The 13,165-nt window shown below is 45.5% G+C and overlaps 1 protein-coding gene across 2 annotated transcripts in view; it reads right to left on the bottom strand.

The window, feature by feature from the left end:
* The window catches only part of map3k5 (mitogen-activated protein kinase kinase kinase 5), a 57,113-nt gene that overhangs the window by 13,891 nt on the left and 30,057 nt on the right, over positions 1-13,165 (bottom strand). For both annotated transcript variants that reach the window (XM_035616937.2, XM_035616936.2), the window contains exons 7-15: positions 11,773-11,943; positions 9,057-9,169; positions 7,528-7,687; positions 6,735-6,888; positions 6,503-6,610; positions 5,965-6,017; positions 3,954-4,049; positions 2,183-2,264; positions 959-1,092 (exon numbers count right to left, since the gene is read on the bottom strand). In XM_035616937.2, coding sequence (XP_035472830.2) covers positions 959-1,092; positions 2,183-2,264; positions 3,954-4,049; positions 5,965-6,017; positions 6,503-6,610; positions 6,735-6,888; positions 7,528-7,687; positions 9,057-9,169; positions 11,773-11,943 — 1,071 coding nt within the window. The remainder of the gene's footprint in view (positions 1-958; positions 1,093-2,182; positions 2,265-3,953; positions 4,050-5,964; positions 6,018-6,502; positions 6,611-6,734; positions 6,889-7,527; positions 7,688-9,056; positions 9,170-11,772; positions 11,944-13,165) is intronic.

The raw sequence follows: 13,165 nt of genomic DNA, 5'->3' as shown, positions 1-13,165 counted from the left end.
GGCGAGTCTCGGAGGAGGACGGTGGGAGGAGCTGCACTTTCCTTTAACGACGCTAATTAAGCAAGGAGACTAATTTAGTCAGCGCACAGGATGATAAATAGAAGATCTGCATGGTGAGGGGCTAAAGCTGTGAAACATGTCCCGAGGGCGGCTTCACGTCAGAGGAGCCGCTCCCCTCCGGAACATCAACGTGCTCAGAAGGTTTCACGGAAATCTGCATATTCGATCACAGAGTATCCAGTGAGCACATTTTTTCAGCAAATATTACCATATTCATCCTCTGGGGACTATGAAAATGTACAGATAACCTGTGACTTGCAGTGCCATGGAGCAATTCCCCCGTCTTTAAGTTTTTTCTTCTTCGTCCATTTGATAGTTGGAAGTTCAGCGAGAGACACAGGAAACGGAGGCAAACAGAGAGGTAGGATGTGCAGCGAGGCCTGGAATCCATCCGTGGTCGTTGTGGTTACGTGGAATGCGGCCTTCGGACGCCGGGCGGTTCCCTCCACCTTGTTAGTAGTATGCACGATGCCTCAAGCATGTGGGCAGCGCGATACACAGTTCTAGTTCTTCCACGCTGGAGGTACTGTGATCATGGATCTGTAACAATGTGCCAACAAACGCAGAGGGAAGAGGAAAGAACCGCAATCTAGCGATAGAGTCGGGGTTAAAAACAGCGTAAATGAAAAAGGAGGTTACCCTGTGGTTTCATGAGGCTTTTGTTTTCTCCGCATGGTGTTGTGGATTGAGCGTTATAGGGTCATTAAACTAGTCAAAAATTCATCCTCTGGGGAACATGAATATCCAAAATGTTGAGATGCCGTTTCTGTTTGACTAGATTTGCCTGTTTGTAGCATCACATGACCATACAGTGACTACTGTGAGTGATGGAGCGGACGACTGGCTGTGACACTGCAAAACCCTCCAGTAAGAATAATAATCTTTTTCTTCTCCTCACCTGCTGTCTTTCTCTGGTATTTCCTTGATGGCCAGTCGGACCTGGTTGCTGAGGTCTCGGCCCGCGTACACCACCCCGAACGTGCCTTTCCCCAGAACCACCCTCTCTCCGAGCTCGTCGTACTCATAGTCGTACTGCGGAAACAAGGACCACAAGCGCGAAAGAGTGACTTTGCTTGTTAATGGTCACAGTGATGCGCAGTAGGAATGGCGGGTGATTGACAGGGTCAGGAAATGCTTACTTTTTGATAATAGAAATTAAATTACAAGCACGAAAATATGAACAGTAGAAATTGCAATTGACTAAAACTAGATTTATTTGCAAGATTATTTTTCTCTTTCTCGTCGTGCGACTCCACACAAACGCATCCGATTAGCGTTCTTTGTAATCAGATTACACTGTGAACCTGTTAGACCGGTCGCTCAGTGAGAACGGCACAGTTGACGTCCTTTTCTGTCATGGGATGGATGTTTTTACGTGAACCTCGAGGTCTGAGGACGGGGTCAGTGTCGGGGGGGGCAGCTGAGGATAAATCAAACACAGGTAAAACTGCCTCTAAACCAGTTAGACATTTGATACGTGTCGTGCTGGAGGAGGGTGCGGCGGTGTTTTGCGTAATTAGCTTTTCTCCCCCCCCCGAGGCTCTGCTCTGCTCTGCTGCGGAGTGAAAGCAGGTGAACGCAGCAGCAGCAGCAGCAGGTGTCTCTGTTCTGTACTGACAAAGCACACGGGCAGAATTCAGGCCTCGTCCCTGCAGGTTTCTGTTCATCCCGCGTGCCTGCAGCTGCAGCATTATAACTCAGATCGCGGATTAGAAAATGTAAAAACGCAAAACCCAAGATTAAAAACAGACATTCAAATAATAGAAATGCAAAAGTGGAACATTGTTGGTGCCGCGAGTTTTTTGTCCTTTGATGGAAGAATAACAAATAGTCCAAAAGTGACTTGTTTAATCCTGATTCACTGTTTTGTTCCTTTGACATTTTTTAAAAAGCATGGGAAAAAAATACACACAGCAGAACAGGATGCGACACAAACAACGGGTAACCGCTCGTTGGGAAACGTTTCATATCTTGGACACAGACAACGGCAGAAATGCGATATGAGTGCAGCCAAAAGTCTGGAGCCCTGGAGGAAGGTTGACATTGATTCACCAGGAGAGAGAGAAACGACAACTCGGCTTACAGGTTTAATATTACAAAGAAGTCAATCCGGTCTTCTCACCTCTAAGGCGTCATTGTCGCAGTCTCCCTCCTCCGGACCTTTCCAGGTCTCCTCAGTGATGCTGTTGACCAGGTCGCAGAATCTGCCAGAGAGAGAAGCCTGGTTGGTCGGTGTCACGCTCGGTGCAAACAGCGCAGATTGACATTTGGCCAGTGCATTTTTTTTTTTAGAGCGGAATTTCAGATTAAAGCGCGTCCGGCGGGTTCGGCAGGTTCTCTGCACAATATTCCTGCAACAATTTTTGCACAAGTGGAAACCCTGGAAACGTATGAAAAATACATCCACAGAAGAAGAAATGCACGTATGGTAACAATGTCAACACTTGGTCTGAATCAACTTTTGATTGATTGTAGTTAATGAGTGTGTTCTGGGCAGAAGACGCAATAAACCGATCAGTGGCGTCTCCGAATTCCCCAGTAAAAACCAAGTGCTCTTGCACCTCGGTGGACTGATATTCGTACGGGCGGATTTGCCAGGTGGTTAAATGAGAGCAAGCGGTTTCACTTCTCACACGAGCGGATCACCTGTGTGTGTGTGTGTGTGTAACAGGCAGCGCGAACAGTGTGCGCCCTTGTGCACCCGCCCGTGTTGGTGCATATTATCTTGATACTGCGCTGTTAGAATAACAATAAAAGAGCAGACCAGGTTTTTCGTTGGTCAACGAGAGACCAACATGCACGCTCAGGTGGGCGGACGCTTGTGAGAGTGTAAGTCAGAGAATTTGCACATGTTGTGCGAGTGGCTTTATTTATTAGCCGGTGGTCTCATCCAGAAGGGGGTTACAGTATGTTTACACACACACACACACACCTCCCACACAAGTATTATTGACCTTTACCGCTCTCATGATTCGTCGACTCGCGCGGCGTGCCCGCAGGTGAAACACGCCGATCGTGCGTACGCACAGACACAGTCGGTCCGGATCGCTCCCTGTCCTCTACCACCTCTCGTTTTTCTTCCCCCACCTTCCTCGTCATATAACAGGGTCGTTCCTTGTGACACTTCTCGTGAGAGGTGGTTTTCTACATGAATTGTACTGTTGGCGGTTCGAATCCCTGACTGCTCCCTGAAAGGCCCTGGTCGGTTGGTCGGTTGGTTCCGAACCGGCATTCGAACCAAGAACCTTTTGAAGTGTTTTTGAGCAACATGCTGAACCCAAAATTGCCACTGACTTGTGTCTAATTGTGGCAAAAGCTTTTGCAAAATAATAACTTTATGTATAGCAGTGTGATATCAGTGCTTTCTTTCCAATAGGCCAAACCTTCAGGACGGGTTTCGTAAGTTGTAAATAATCGCTTAACTGAATAGAAACTTTTCTAATGTGTTATTGATGAGTCACAAGGTATTTGTATTTGGAAAAGTAAATTTTACCTTAAGTTTGTGAAAGTTTTAAAAAATATTTTTCTCTCTCGCAATGCTGACAAACATTTGTGTTTTTTTCCCCCAGACAAACTTTTAAGTTGTTTGTAAAATGCAATAATCCACACATTCAGTAAAAATATGTTATCTCTACAGGATTACTAAAAAAACCTTGTTTATAATGTATATATTCTGATTATATAGTATATATTATTGCTAATTTAAAAAAAAAAAATTCCTTGTGTTTGTATTGTATGGTTATGTATTTATTTACTTTTCTACTGATGTTTCTAATTTTTACATTTCCCCGTTGTGGGGGACAAATAGAATCATTTCATCTCATGCGATCTTATCTTGTCTGGTCTGGTCTTATCTCGACAAGCTCAAGAACGACCGGACAGCCACAACAAACCTTTTGCAGTGCATCTCCGTGCAGAAGTAGATCTGGAAGTCCTCGGCATTGTGCAGCACATAGAGGAAGGCGCTGCGCTCGTCAAACTTGCTGATGCTGAGGAGAGAAAAAGAAAAAAAGAGTCCACGGTCAGTTGAACAGTAATAACCTCATCGGGCTGCAAATGTGACTCGGGGAATGAAAGGAGCCTTTCACCGGACTCGTGACATCAGCCATCAAAATCCCTGGGACGAAACAAAAGACTGTTTGTCAGTGCTTTGCGGGCAGCCACTCCATCAAAACACAAAGCCCAGTAGATGTGGCGAATGCAGGATTCTCACACACTCTCTCACACACACACACACACACACACACACACACACACACACACACACACACACACACACACACACACACACACACACACACACACACACACACACACACACACACACACACACACACACACACACACACACACACACACACACACACACACACACACCAGATGTAATATCAACACATCTTGAAGATATTGACAGAGAGGATATCGTATTATGAGTATGAGCTGCTGCGGCACCAGTCGCAGAGTTTGTGTCTGGGCGAATGCTGTGTCGGGAACGAACACAGATCCTACAAATTGGATTAAACGGCGCTGAATTTCGGCGCAGAAGGACGGACAGTCCCACTCAACAAATAAATTGAAACTTCTATCCGCCGGTACGAGGCTTTTTCGCCCCAAATGCTGCCGAGGCTGCGCCAGACGAACGGAGCGCCCTGTGCGCGCGGCCGCGTTTGTTGCAAAATCGCAGATTGCTGCGATTGTGCGTCCCGCCGACTGCCTTGCAGGCTGAGTGGGCACAGAGAACGAGTGGTTCCCTAGCAACATGTGAGCACACATGGCCCTCTCCACTTCTTCTTCTCTGTTCTGTCATTGAATTCCTCTGAGGACTGTGGAAATAGGCCGGCGCGGAGCAAGACATCATCTGTGGTATTCAAGGAGCTCAGTCTGCTGCAGGCTGGAGCTGAGCGAGGTGACAGCATCGTGTCTGCATGCAATGTCATGTTCTTCATCTGTACATCAGATCTTATAAATCTTATAAATATTTATATATGTATATATATATACATATATAAATATAAATCTTTTTTGTGCATGCCTAGATGCATCTACAAATCTATATCAGGCCCTAATGTGACTCTTTTACAGGAGGCTGACTATATTTTCCATGACGTCATACATGCTTCTCTTGTCAGCTTTTTAATTTTGCATATGTTTCTGTTATTTCCTAATTTGGAACAATGTCAGAAAACCCTTTATTCAAACAAGTAGTTTCATTGAAGGCAAGATTTCTTTTTTTCAAGACAGACCTGCACAATCTTCCTTGCCTTCACACACAATTTACATACACTAACATTTAACCAAATTTAAGTGCTTAGGGTGTTTTGTACACAAAGTCTCGGAAAATCATTCATTTTGTTTTTTTGAAAATCCAGATACTTGCATCCTAACTGGATGCTGTTTATTGTCTCCTATCCTGTTCATGTTGTCTGTTTTGTACTTCTAGTCATAATTTCTTGTTCACTGCCAGCTCTCTTGTTTACATATTTTATGATAAATCTCTGTATGCACTGGTTCTATTGTTGCAGATTAGCATGCAACAGATGCATGCGACTGCAAATGCAATATCGATGACAATTCAATCGAGGCTTCAACTTGGTTTATCGCTTATGGAACTGCACCCTGGGCATCATAAAGACTTGAAAACTATAAAAACTATAAACATGGCTGATAGAACTGGGACATTCTTCCTGATGGCAAAAAATGATATTGGACGTTAATCTGATTCTGTGGTTTGCAGAGAGACGGATAAAAAGATATTAAGAGACCTTATTGTTCATCTTTTCTGTCTTTTCTCCTTCAAGCCCACCGCCACCTCCGATGATAAATCTAGACCAACCATCCTCTGGAGACGGCTGCGGGGTTATTGTGACATCGCTCAGCTGTAACGCGAGCACGGCAGACACTGACCTGACACCTCGGACTGATGTGGCGCTGAAGTTCCACTCGTGAATTCCTTTGTGCTGCAGGAGAGATCAAAAAAGAAATGAGATCACGGCAGCTTCTGGGAAACTATCGCCTTCCTGATTACAGCAGACTGATGGTGGCATTGGAGCAGCAATCACGGTCCGGAATTGTGTTGAGTGACCTTACAGTAATAAAAAGACATTAGTGGTTTTGGTCGCTGCACATGACATAAATGAAAACATGGCGTCGCTGTTGCTCATGTTCCGCTTTTACTTATGTGCTGCTGCAAACATGAGATAATAATCAATAAAAGATCTTCATGACCGGAAACATTAAACGAGTCCATTATCACATCGTGGCGTCTTACCAGAGATAACAAGACAAGGAAACTGAAAATCACCCATCCATCAAACAACTTCTGCTGGCGAGTATGGTGAGTATCTTTAGTTTAATCATCACCTACTTTAACTAAATAAATAATGTAAAGCATCAGTATGGACACTGTGGTTCATGGAGGATCGATTGTAATAGATCCACTCACCTTGTCGTCAGGAGCAACGTGCCAGATAGACACCAAGTTGTCATCTACATCTTTGTTTATGGACAAATATGAAGGCTGGTACACTTTAGTGGGCTCCAGAATCAACACCTACAGAACGGAAATAACAACATTCATTTTTAACAAAACTAACGTTTTTTCCTGAGCACGCAGGAGCTTTTTTTTCCCCCGCCGCCCACTGTTTCACCCCGGTTCCTCGGCCGCTGGCACTCACAGGAAATCGGACGGAGGAGACGTCTCTCTTGGTCGCCTCCACCAAAAAGTCCATCCAGAAATCCACCAGCTCCTGTTTGGGCGCCGGCTGCTCCGCACCGGGCTTCTTGAATTGCTGGTATATGAGGATGGTCTCCACCAGCGAGCGCAGATACCTGGAAACCAAGCGGACGCGGAGTCAGAGGCCAAATCTGTATCTAACCCAACGTAAACAAATGTCGGGACAACGTGCGTCTCTCTTCCTTATCGGGAAATACCTCATCAGGTGATGCAAAACAAAATAGCGTTTTAAGATTAAGACGATTACAGAAAAAAACAAAAACAAATCACACACAACGTGATTGTGTTTTCCGTGCCGGGGAACATTTGTCTTTATGACACTAATGGAAACTTAAAAGAGTTTTTCACAGCAGTTAAGAACAAATAAAGAACAGCAGGGTCTTAGCGCAACGCGAGAGAAGAGCCGCCGACATTTTAACTGTCCTCCTCCTCCTCCTCCTCCTCCCCCTCCGCGTGCTGTCTCATAAAATCATGTGGAATTGATGTATAGCCACTGAAATTATGACAATTAAGATATAAAAAAAAGGATTATGTGGGCATGTAAAGATGTTAAAGGCTATTTTGGGCTTTGTTTTGTTCAGTTAAAACACATCAACGATTCCTCGCGCAAAAGGTTAAAGTGTTTAGAAAAATAAAAGTCTAGAAAAGGTTTCGTCATTGGCTGAATAACGAGGAGTTTTTCATTATCTTCACGCTGCGAGCCGGTCCGAGGGCGCTCGCTAACGTCCCCTCACCAGATGGGGGCTTTGAGTTTGAAGAGTTTCTCAGACGCCTGGATGACCCTGGTGTTGTCGCAGGCCAGGATGCTGGCGCCCAGGAAGAAGCCCACGTCCCAGTAGCTCTGCAGCTTGTCCAGGCTGCCTTTCTTACCCAGCAGGCTGCTCAGCTTCACCCCTGGGAAACGGGACGACAAGGAATGATGATAATGACCGCATCGTTTTTCACCCGTGGATCACGACCGACTTAGATTTGACGTAAATGAGACAGAAGCTCTACTCGGATACGCCACAGCGTGCAGAACAGAGGTCTGGCTTCTACAGTGTGCCGTTGTTTTTCCCGCAAAGGGGTTAAAAAGATACTTGTTCTATTATATATTTTTGGGTTCCGCTACAGGGAGCTGCCGCTGCATGTCCCACACTGCCCGACCGCAGCACCCGACCATTAGTCGAGTCAGGTGGGGGTCAACGGGTTAAGTGTAGGAGTAAGCAGGGTCCACGGGGGCGGAGGGGCGGGGCCTATCTATGGGAGCTGCAGGCCGATTCCCAGGACTGTTTGCTGCCGTTTCCCACATTCCTCAGCGACTTCAGGGCAAGAGCAAAAGATTGACAACATGCTTGCTTGCAAAATAAGAAAGAGATTGCATATTCATCAATCATATTATGATATATATATATATATTTTTTTTTTAATGGTTTAATTATGAATTGCTATTATTAATAATACAAAGGATCAAACAGCTATACCTTACATGAAGGGGGGATTTGTAGTACGGGAATCAGTCAACAGCTGTTGAGCTTTGACATTTTGTTTAAGCTTATTATTTGGTTTATTCTGCGATGATTTCACGTGTGTTTAGACGAGGAGTGGCGCTTGAGGAGAGCGCCCACTCGCTCGTCCTGAATCTTCCAAAGACTTTCCTGCTGTTTTTTTCCCCGAGGATTTTACAAGGGGGCTGGCAGGAAACGTTTCCGGAAAATGCAACATTTGCAGACATTTGCATTCTCACATACAGCCCGCCTCCGGAAAGAAGTTCAGGAAAATGTCCAGACTTCTTGCATGACTGAAAGAGGCTGGAGCTGCAGCTCGTAAAGCCAAAACAACTGGCTGAAAGACACCAAACCATCGCATTACACACCGACCTTTCCTGCTGAAAAATATAAAATGATGGATTATTGCATCCTTCATCTGATGTCCTTGTACAATTATGGACTCAAATCATAAAAATGAAAAAAGCTTTCCTATTGTTAGCTGGTTGTTTGTGAATTGTTGCCATGGTTACACGTGACGGATCACGAACGCCTGTTGCAGAGTGAGGACAGAGTAGAGATTGATTGTTCAGGTGGATAGTCAGTCACACACACACACACACACACACACACACACACACACACACACACACACACACACACACACACACACACACACACACACACACACACACACAAACACACACACACACACACACACACACACACACACACACACACACACACACACACACACACACACACACACACAGATATCCCGTCTAGCTTCCACTCACCCACTTTGCGAAGCTCCAGCGACGTCTCAAACTGGTGTCCGGCCGCCAGCAGTAGAACGGCATAGTTGATGCCAGAGTGCAGCGTTGGCTCCGACTCGAACCCCTTTTTGAACCTGAGATGAGGCGAAGAGAAAAACAACGACGCCAATAAATGAAACACCTCTCCTCCAAGAAAGAATGCGTCATTCCAAATCCCAGACATCCCCCGAGGCGACGGGGCGTCTTCTCGGGGGCTCCCCCGGCTTCAGAAAAAAAAAAAAAAGGAAAGAAAAACAATTACAGCCATATTGAGTTGGGGCCACAGGACGGCAAACAACAAACTGCGACTGTACACCCTCGCAAATAAAAAACAAAAACAGGAAATGTAATCTGTTTAATGGCCAACCTGTTCTAACGAGGGCGGCGGCGGCGGCGAACGTTATTAGGGGCCGAGATGCGACACGGGAGCCGGAAAAACATCAGGCAGATGGGAGCTTGATTATCGACGCGGCAAAACCGACAAAGACATGAGAAGGAGGCAACCAGCAGCCTCGTGTTGTTATTAAGTCAACGTCCGCCAGGCACCGTTAGCAACCATACGGCGATGACACACTAGGTAGGACCGAGTCAGAGGTCATCAGTGCCTCAATGGACCTCTGAACACCTTATGGATCAAAGCCTGCTCTCACCCTTCTGAGATTTTTTTTTATCAATGAGTTGTTTTGCGTTGTTGTAACACTATTTATTAGATTCTATCCCTGAGCTTAAAGCTTGTAGGGAAGAAATATATATTCAATCGCATTGCATTAAACACCATCTAATTGAATTCGAAAGGCATCATAGGAGAAAAGAGATGAATGCAGAGTTTCTTCATGGAAACTTTAATGGGAATCTTCAACTCAGTCACGCACAGTCTGAAGTGATCTACGTCTTAATGAGCCAATTTCTATTGGATATTGATTCTGGGCACATAAAACATGTTTGGTTAAAAATTCTGGCTTCCAATTTTTGAAGGGAGGTTTTTTTATGAAACCAAGATGCTGCAAAATCTTGAGATGAAAAAAAATGTCAGAGCGACATGATTCACTTTCACAGTAACTCACATTCACTTGTGTTTTTAGTTACTTGGTCTTTTTCAAAATCAACACTCAAACTACTGGAATCACAAAAGGGAGGTGACGACCTTTAGAAAGAAAAACCCCTCATATGGTCAAATACTGTGGTTGTGAAGCGATGCAGGTTTATTCAAAAAGGGAAGCTCAGGTGCGTATGACTTGAATAATGTCAGAACTTTCTCTGTCTACGGAAAGAGAGACTAAATCAGGTAATCAAATAAATAATAAATGGGTTCTTATATTGGATCAGAGTGGGAAACAACACTCACTTTTTAATGATGTCTCTTCTGTTACCACCTCAGTTGTTCCCCTTTCTAATTTCTAGGAACTGTAATGACGCAAGCATTACGGCGAGACGCATTAGTGGGAAAATTGATTCTAACATTCAGCCGGTGAAAAGAAAAAAAAGAAAAATCTAATGGCATCCACTTGCAGAGTAAAGTAATTATGGCCATTACTAATATGTAAATATGCAGCATCGTTCAAATGACGCTTGCTCGGCAGTGAGGGACCCAAACGTCTCATTTACTACACATCGCCACTTCCTCTGCCACCGGCATCCTGTGCTGACGCGTGTCAAACTGTTGCCTCCACCGCCTCATTTTACCCTTTTTAATGACGCTTGGTACTGTAATTGACATTTGTTTTCTTCGCCGACGGGACCGGATCGCCCGCACGTCGTCCTCGTTTGCCCGGAGGTGTGACACGCTCGTGTGCGGTTAGACGCCCTTTGGCACGCCACCGCTGAAGTGAGCTGTCGCCTGTCTCCTTCAATGAAACTCGCGGGAAGGAACTTGCATTTGGCGGCAGGCAGCGGAGGCGGTCGGCGTCCTTCTCGCCGACAGAAGGGTTTTCGCTGCGAAGGACCACCAGGTGTGAAGAAGACCCTTCATCCAAGGCGACGTTTCGCGGCAAACTCTTAACACTGTGGCGCCACGATGGAGCGAGTGGCCTCAAAGCCGTCTATCAAGCATCTTGCCTTTTGAAATCATGTATTCTAACAATATGATTGTCTTAATCATGTGTCCCACACGCACGCACGTTTTCAGACATAAACTCTGGGAAAACGTGCGGATGGGTTCCAGACATTTTCCGGAGTTCGCCCTTCCCACACGGCGAACGCAGCAGGAGGCAGTCTGACGCCTTCGCGCCAAAAGGAACATTTGCGGAACATTTCTGTGGCGTCTGGGTGGGAGAAGCTGGAGGCAGGACGTGGCGATTATTCCACATTCATAGTCATTGTCACACCCACTCACTCTCTGGGTATTTTTTCCGGCTCAATCTGACGGAAAATATCCGGAGCAAGCGCTCATTTGTGTTGTCACATGCGGCCCCCTCCGGAAAGTTTCAGGAAAATGACTCAGGAGGTGCACTTTTAGTGTGAAAGCAGATTTAGTGATGGCAGTGACTAAATGCAGATGTCCAACTCTAAGCAAAACACGGACCTAAACCTAATTCTAACCATAAAAAAAAAACAAGTCTTAACCTTCAGATAGATCTTTAAAGGTGTGTCGAAAAGACCAGGCAAAATACTATTAACTATTAACTACTGGTCCTCACACAGACAGAAGAGAACACACACACACACACACACACACACGCACGGGGCCCGGCTGCCTCACCAGAGCGTGCCGTTGTCTCTGCTCTGCGTGTCGGTGAAGTGAGACTCCAGGAACATGTCCTTGTAGATCCGTCCCACCAGGCAGTAGATGTCCGAGGCGACCTTCTCCTCGTCCTCCACCAGGGGCAGCATGATGCCCAGGGCTTTCTGTCTGTCGCCGGGCAGGTTCCTCCTACACACACGCACGCACACGCACACACACACACGCACACACACACCGACACACACCGACACACACCGACACACACACACACACACACACACACACACACACACACGCACGCGCGTCAGGACGGAGGGAAATTAAAGTTTTGACATTTTTTTGAACTTGAGTGAGGGGGAATTTGCCTTTTGGCAGCGAAGCGTAAAACTCATCACATTTGAGCAAGTATCTGAAACTACCCTGGGTATTTGTGCCTATTAACGTTTATTAAGTGCGAAGACATCGCGCCGCTCTTATCTTAAAAGGGTCAGTGCACCAATTACATGAGCCACAGTCAATTTATTAGTCAGGGGGAGACGCACTCGCACTGTGAAAACAGGACTCGTGTTGTTTCAGCTCGACGTACGTGGAGGAGTCGGGACATTTCGGCCTTAAAACAAATCAGTCTCTTGCAAGTTCCCCCCGACTTAATGGAGCTCCACTGTCTGCATTTGAATTGATATGAAAATGCCACATAAATATGCGCCAATTGGCCAATTCTTTACATTACAAATGGGTGGTTTGAATATCTCACAGTCCATTTAACAGATCTACGTTGGTGCTGTAAACACCTCCTCCCAGTCGCGTTCTATTTTTGGGATAATTACAGTTTCACTGAGATTCCGCATCACGAAGGGTGTGACGGGTGGCGCCTTCTCCCATTTGACAACAATGGGAACTACACAACAACGTGAAGCACAACAGTAATTGACCCACACTACTCCCACTTACATATTTACTCGTACATCTCCCATCTTTTGTCAGACGATTGCGTGCGGCAGACAGATATCGCCTTTTTTTAATTTCCCAAATTCTTCTCGCGTGTCAAAACCTGACACCTACACTGTCAGGAATGCAACTCCACCACTGGCAGTTCTATTTGAGAGATTCAGGGTTTGTTATAAAAGTTTGCTGCGAGCCTCAAGCGAAGATCAGGAGCAGGCTACAGATCAGATCTGCTAAAAAAAATCTTTTTTTGCGCACTTACGCCCCAACCACTTGAGGCAATCTGTCTGATTTTGCACAGCTCCGTTTAGAGTAGAGCCGGATATGAATTTTCAGGGGCCATTATCAATATTAGGAAGTAAAAAAACAAAACAAATGGCAATGACTCATAAAATGTCAAAATTGAGAAAGAAACGGAATTGAAGCTTGTGGTCTTACAGTTTGATCATAAACGTTAGAAATAACT

Source organism: Scophthalmus maximus, chromosome 18, assembly GCF_022379125.1.
Source record: "Scophthalmus maximus strain ysfricsl-2021 chromosome 18, ASM2237912v1, whole genome shotgun sequence".
NCBI lineage: Eukaryota > Metazoa > Chordata > Actinopteri > Pleuronectiformes > Scophthalmidae > Scophthalmus > Scophthalmus maximus.
This window is presented reverse-complemented; position numbering and strand designations above follow the sequence as displayed.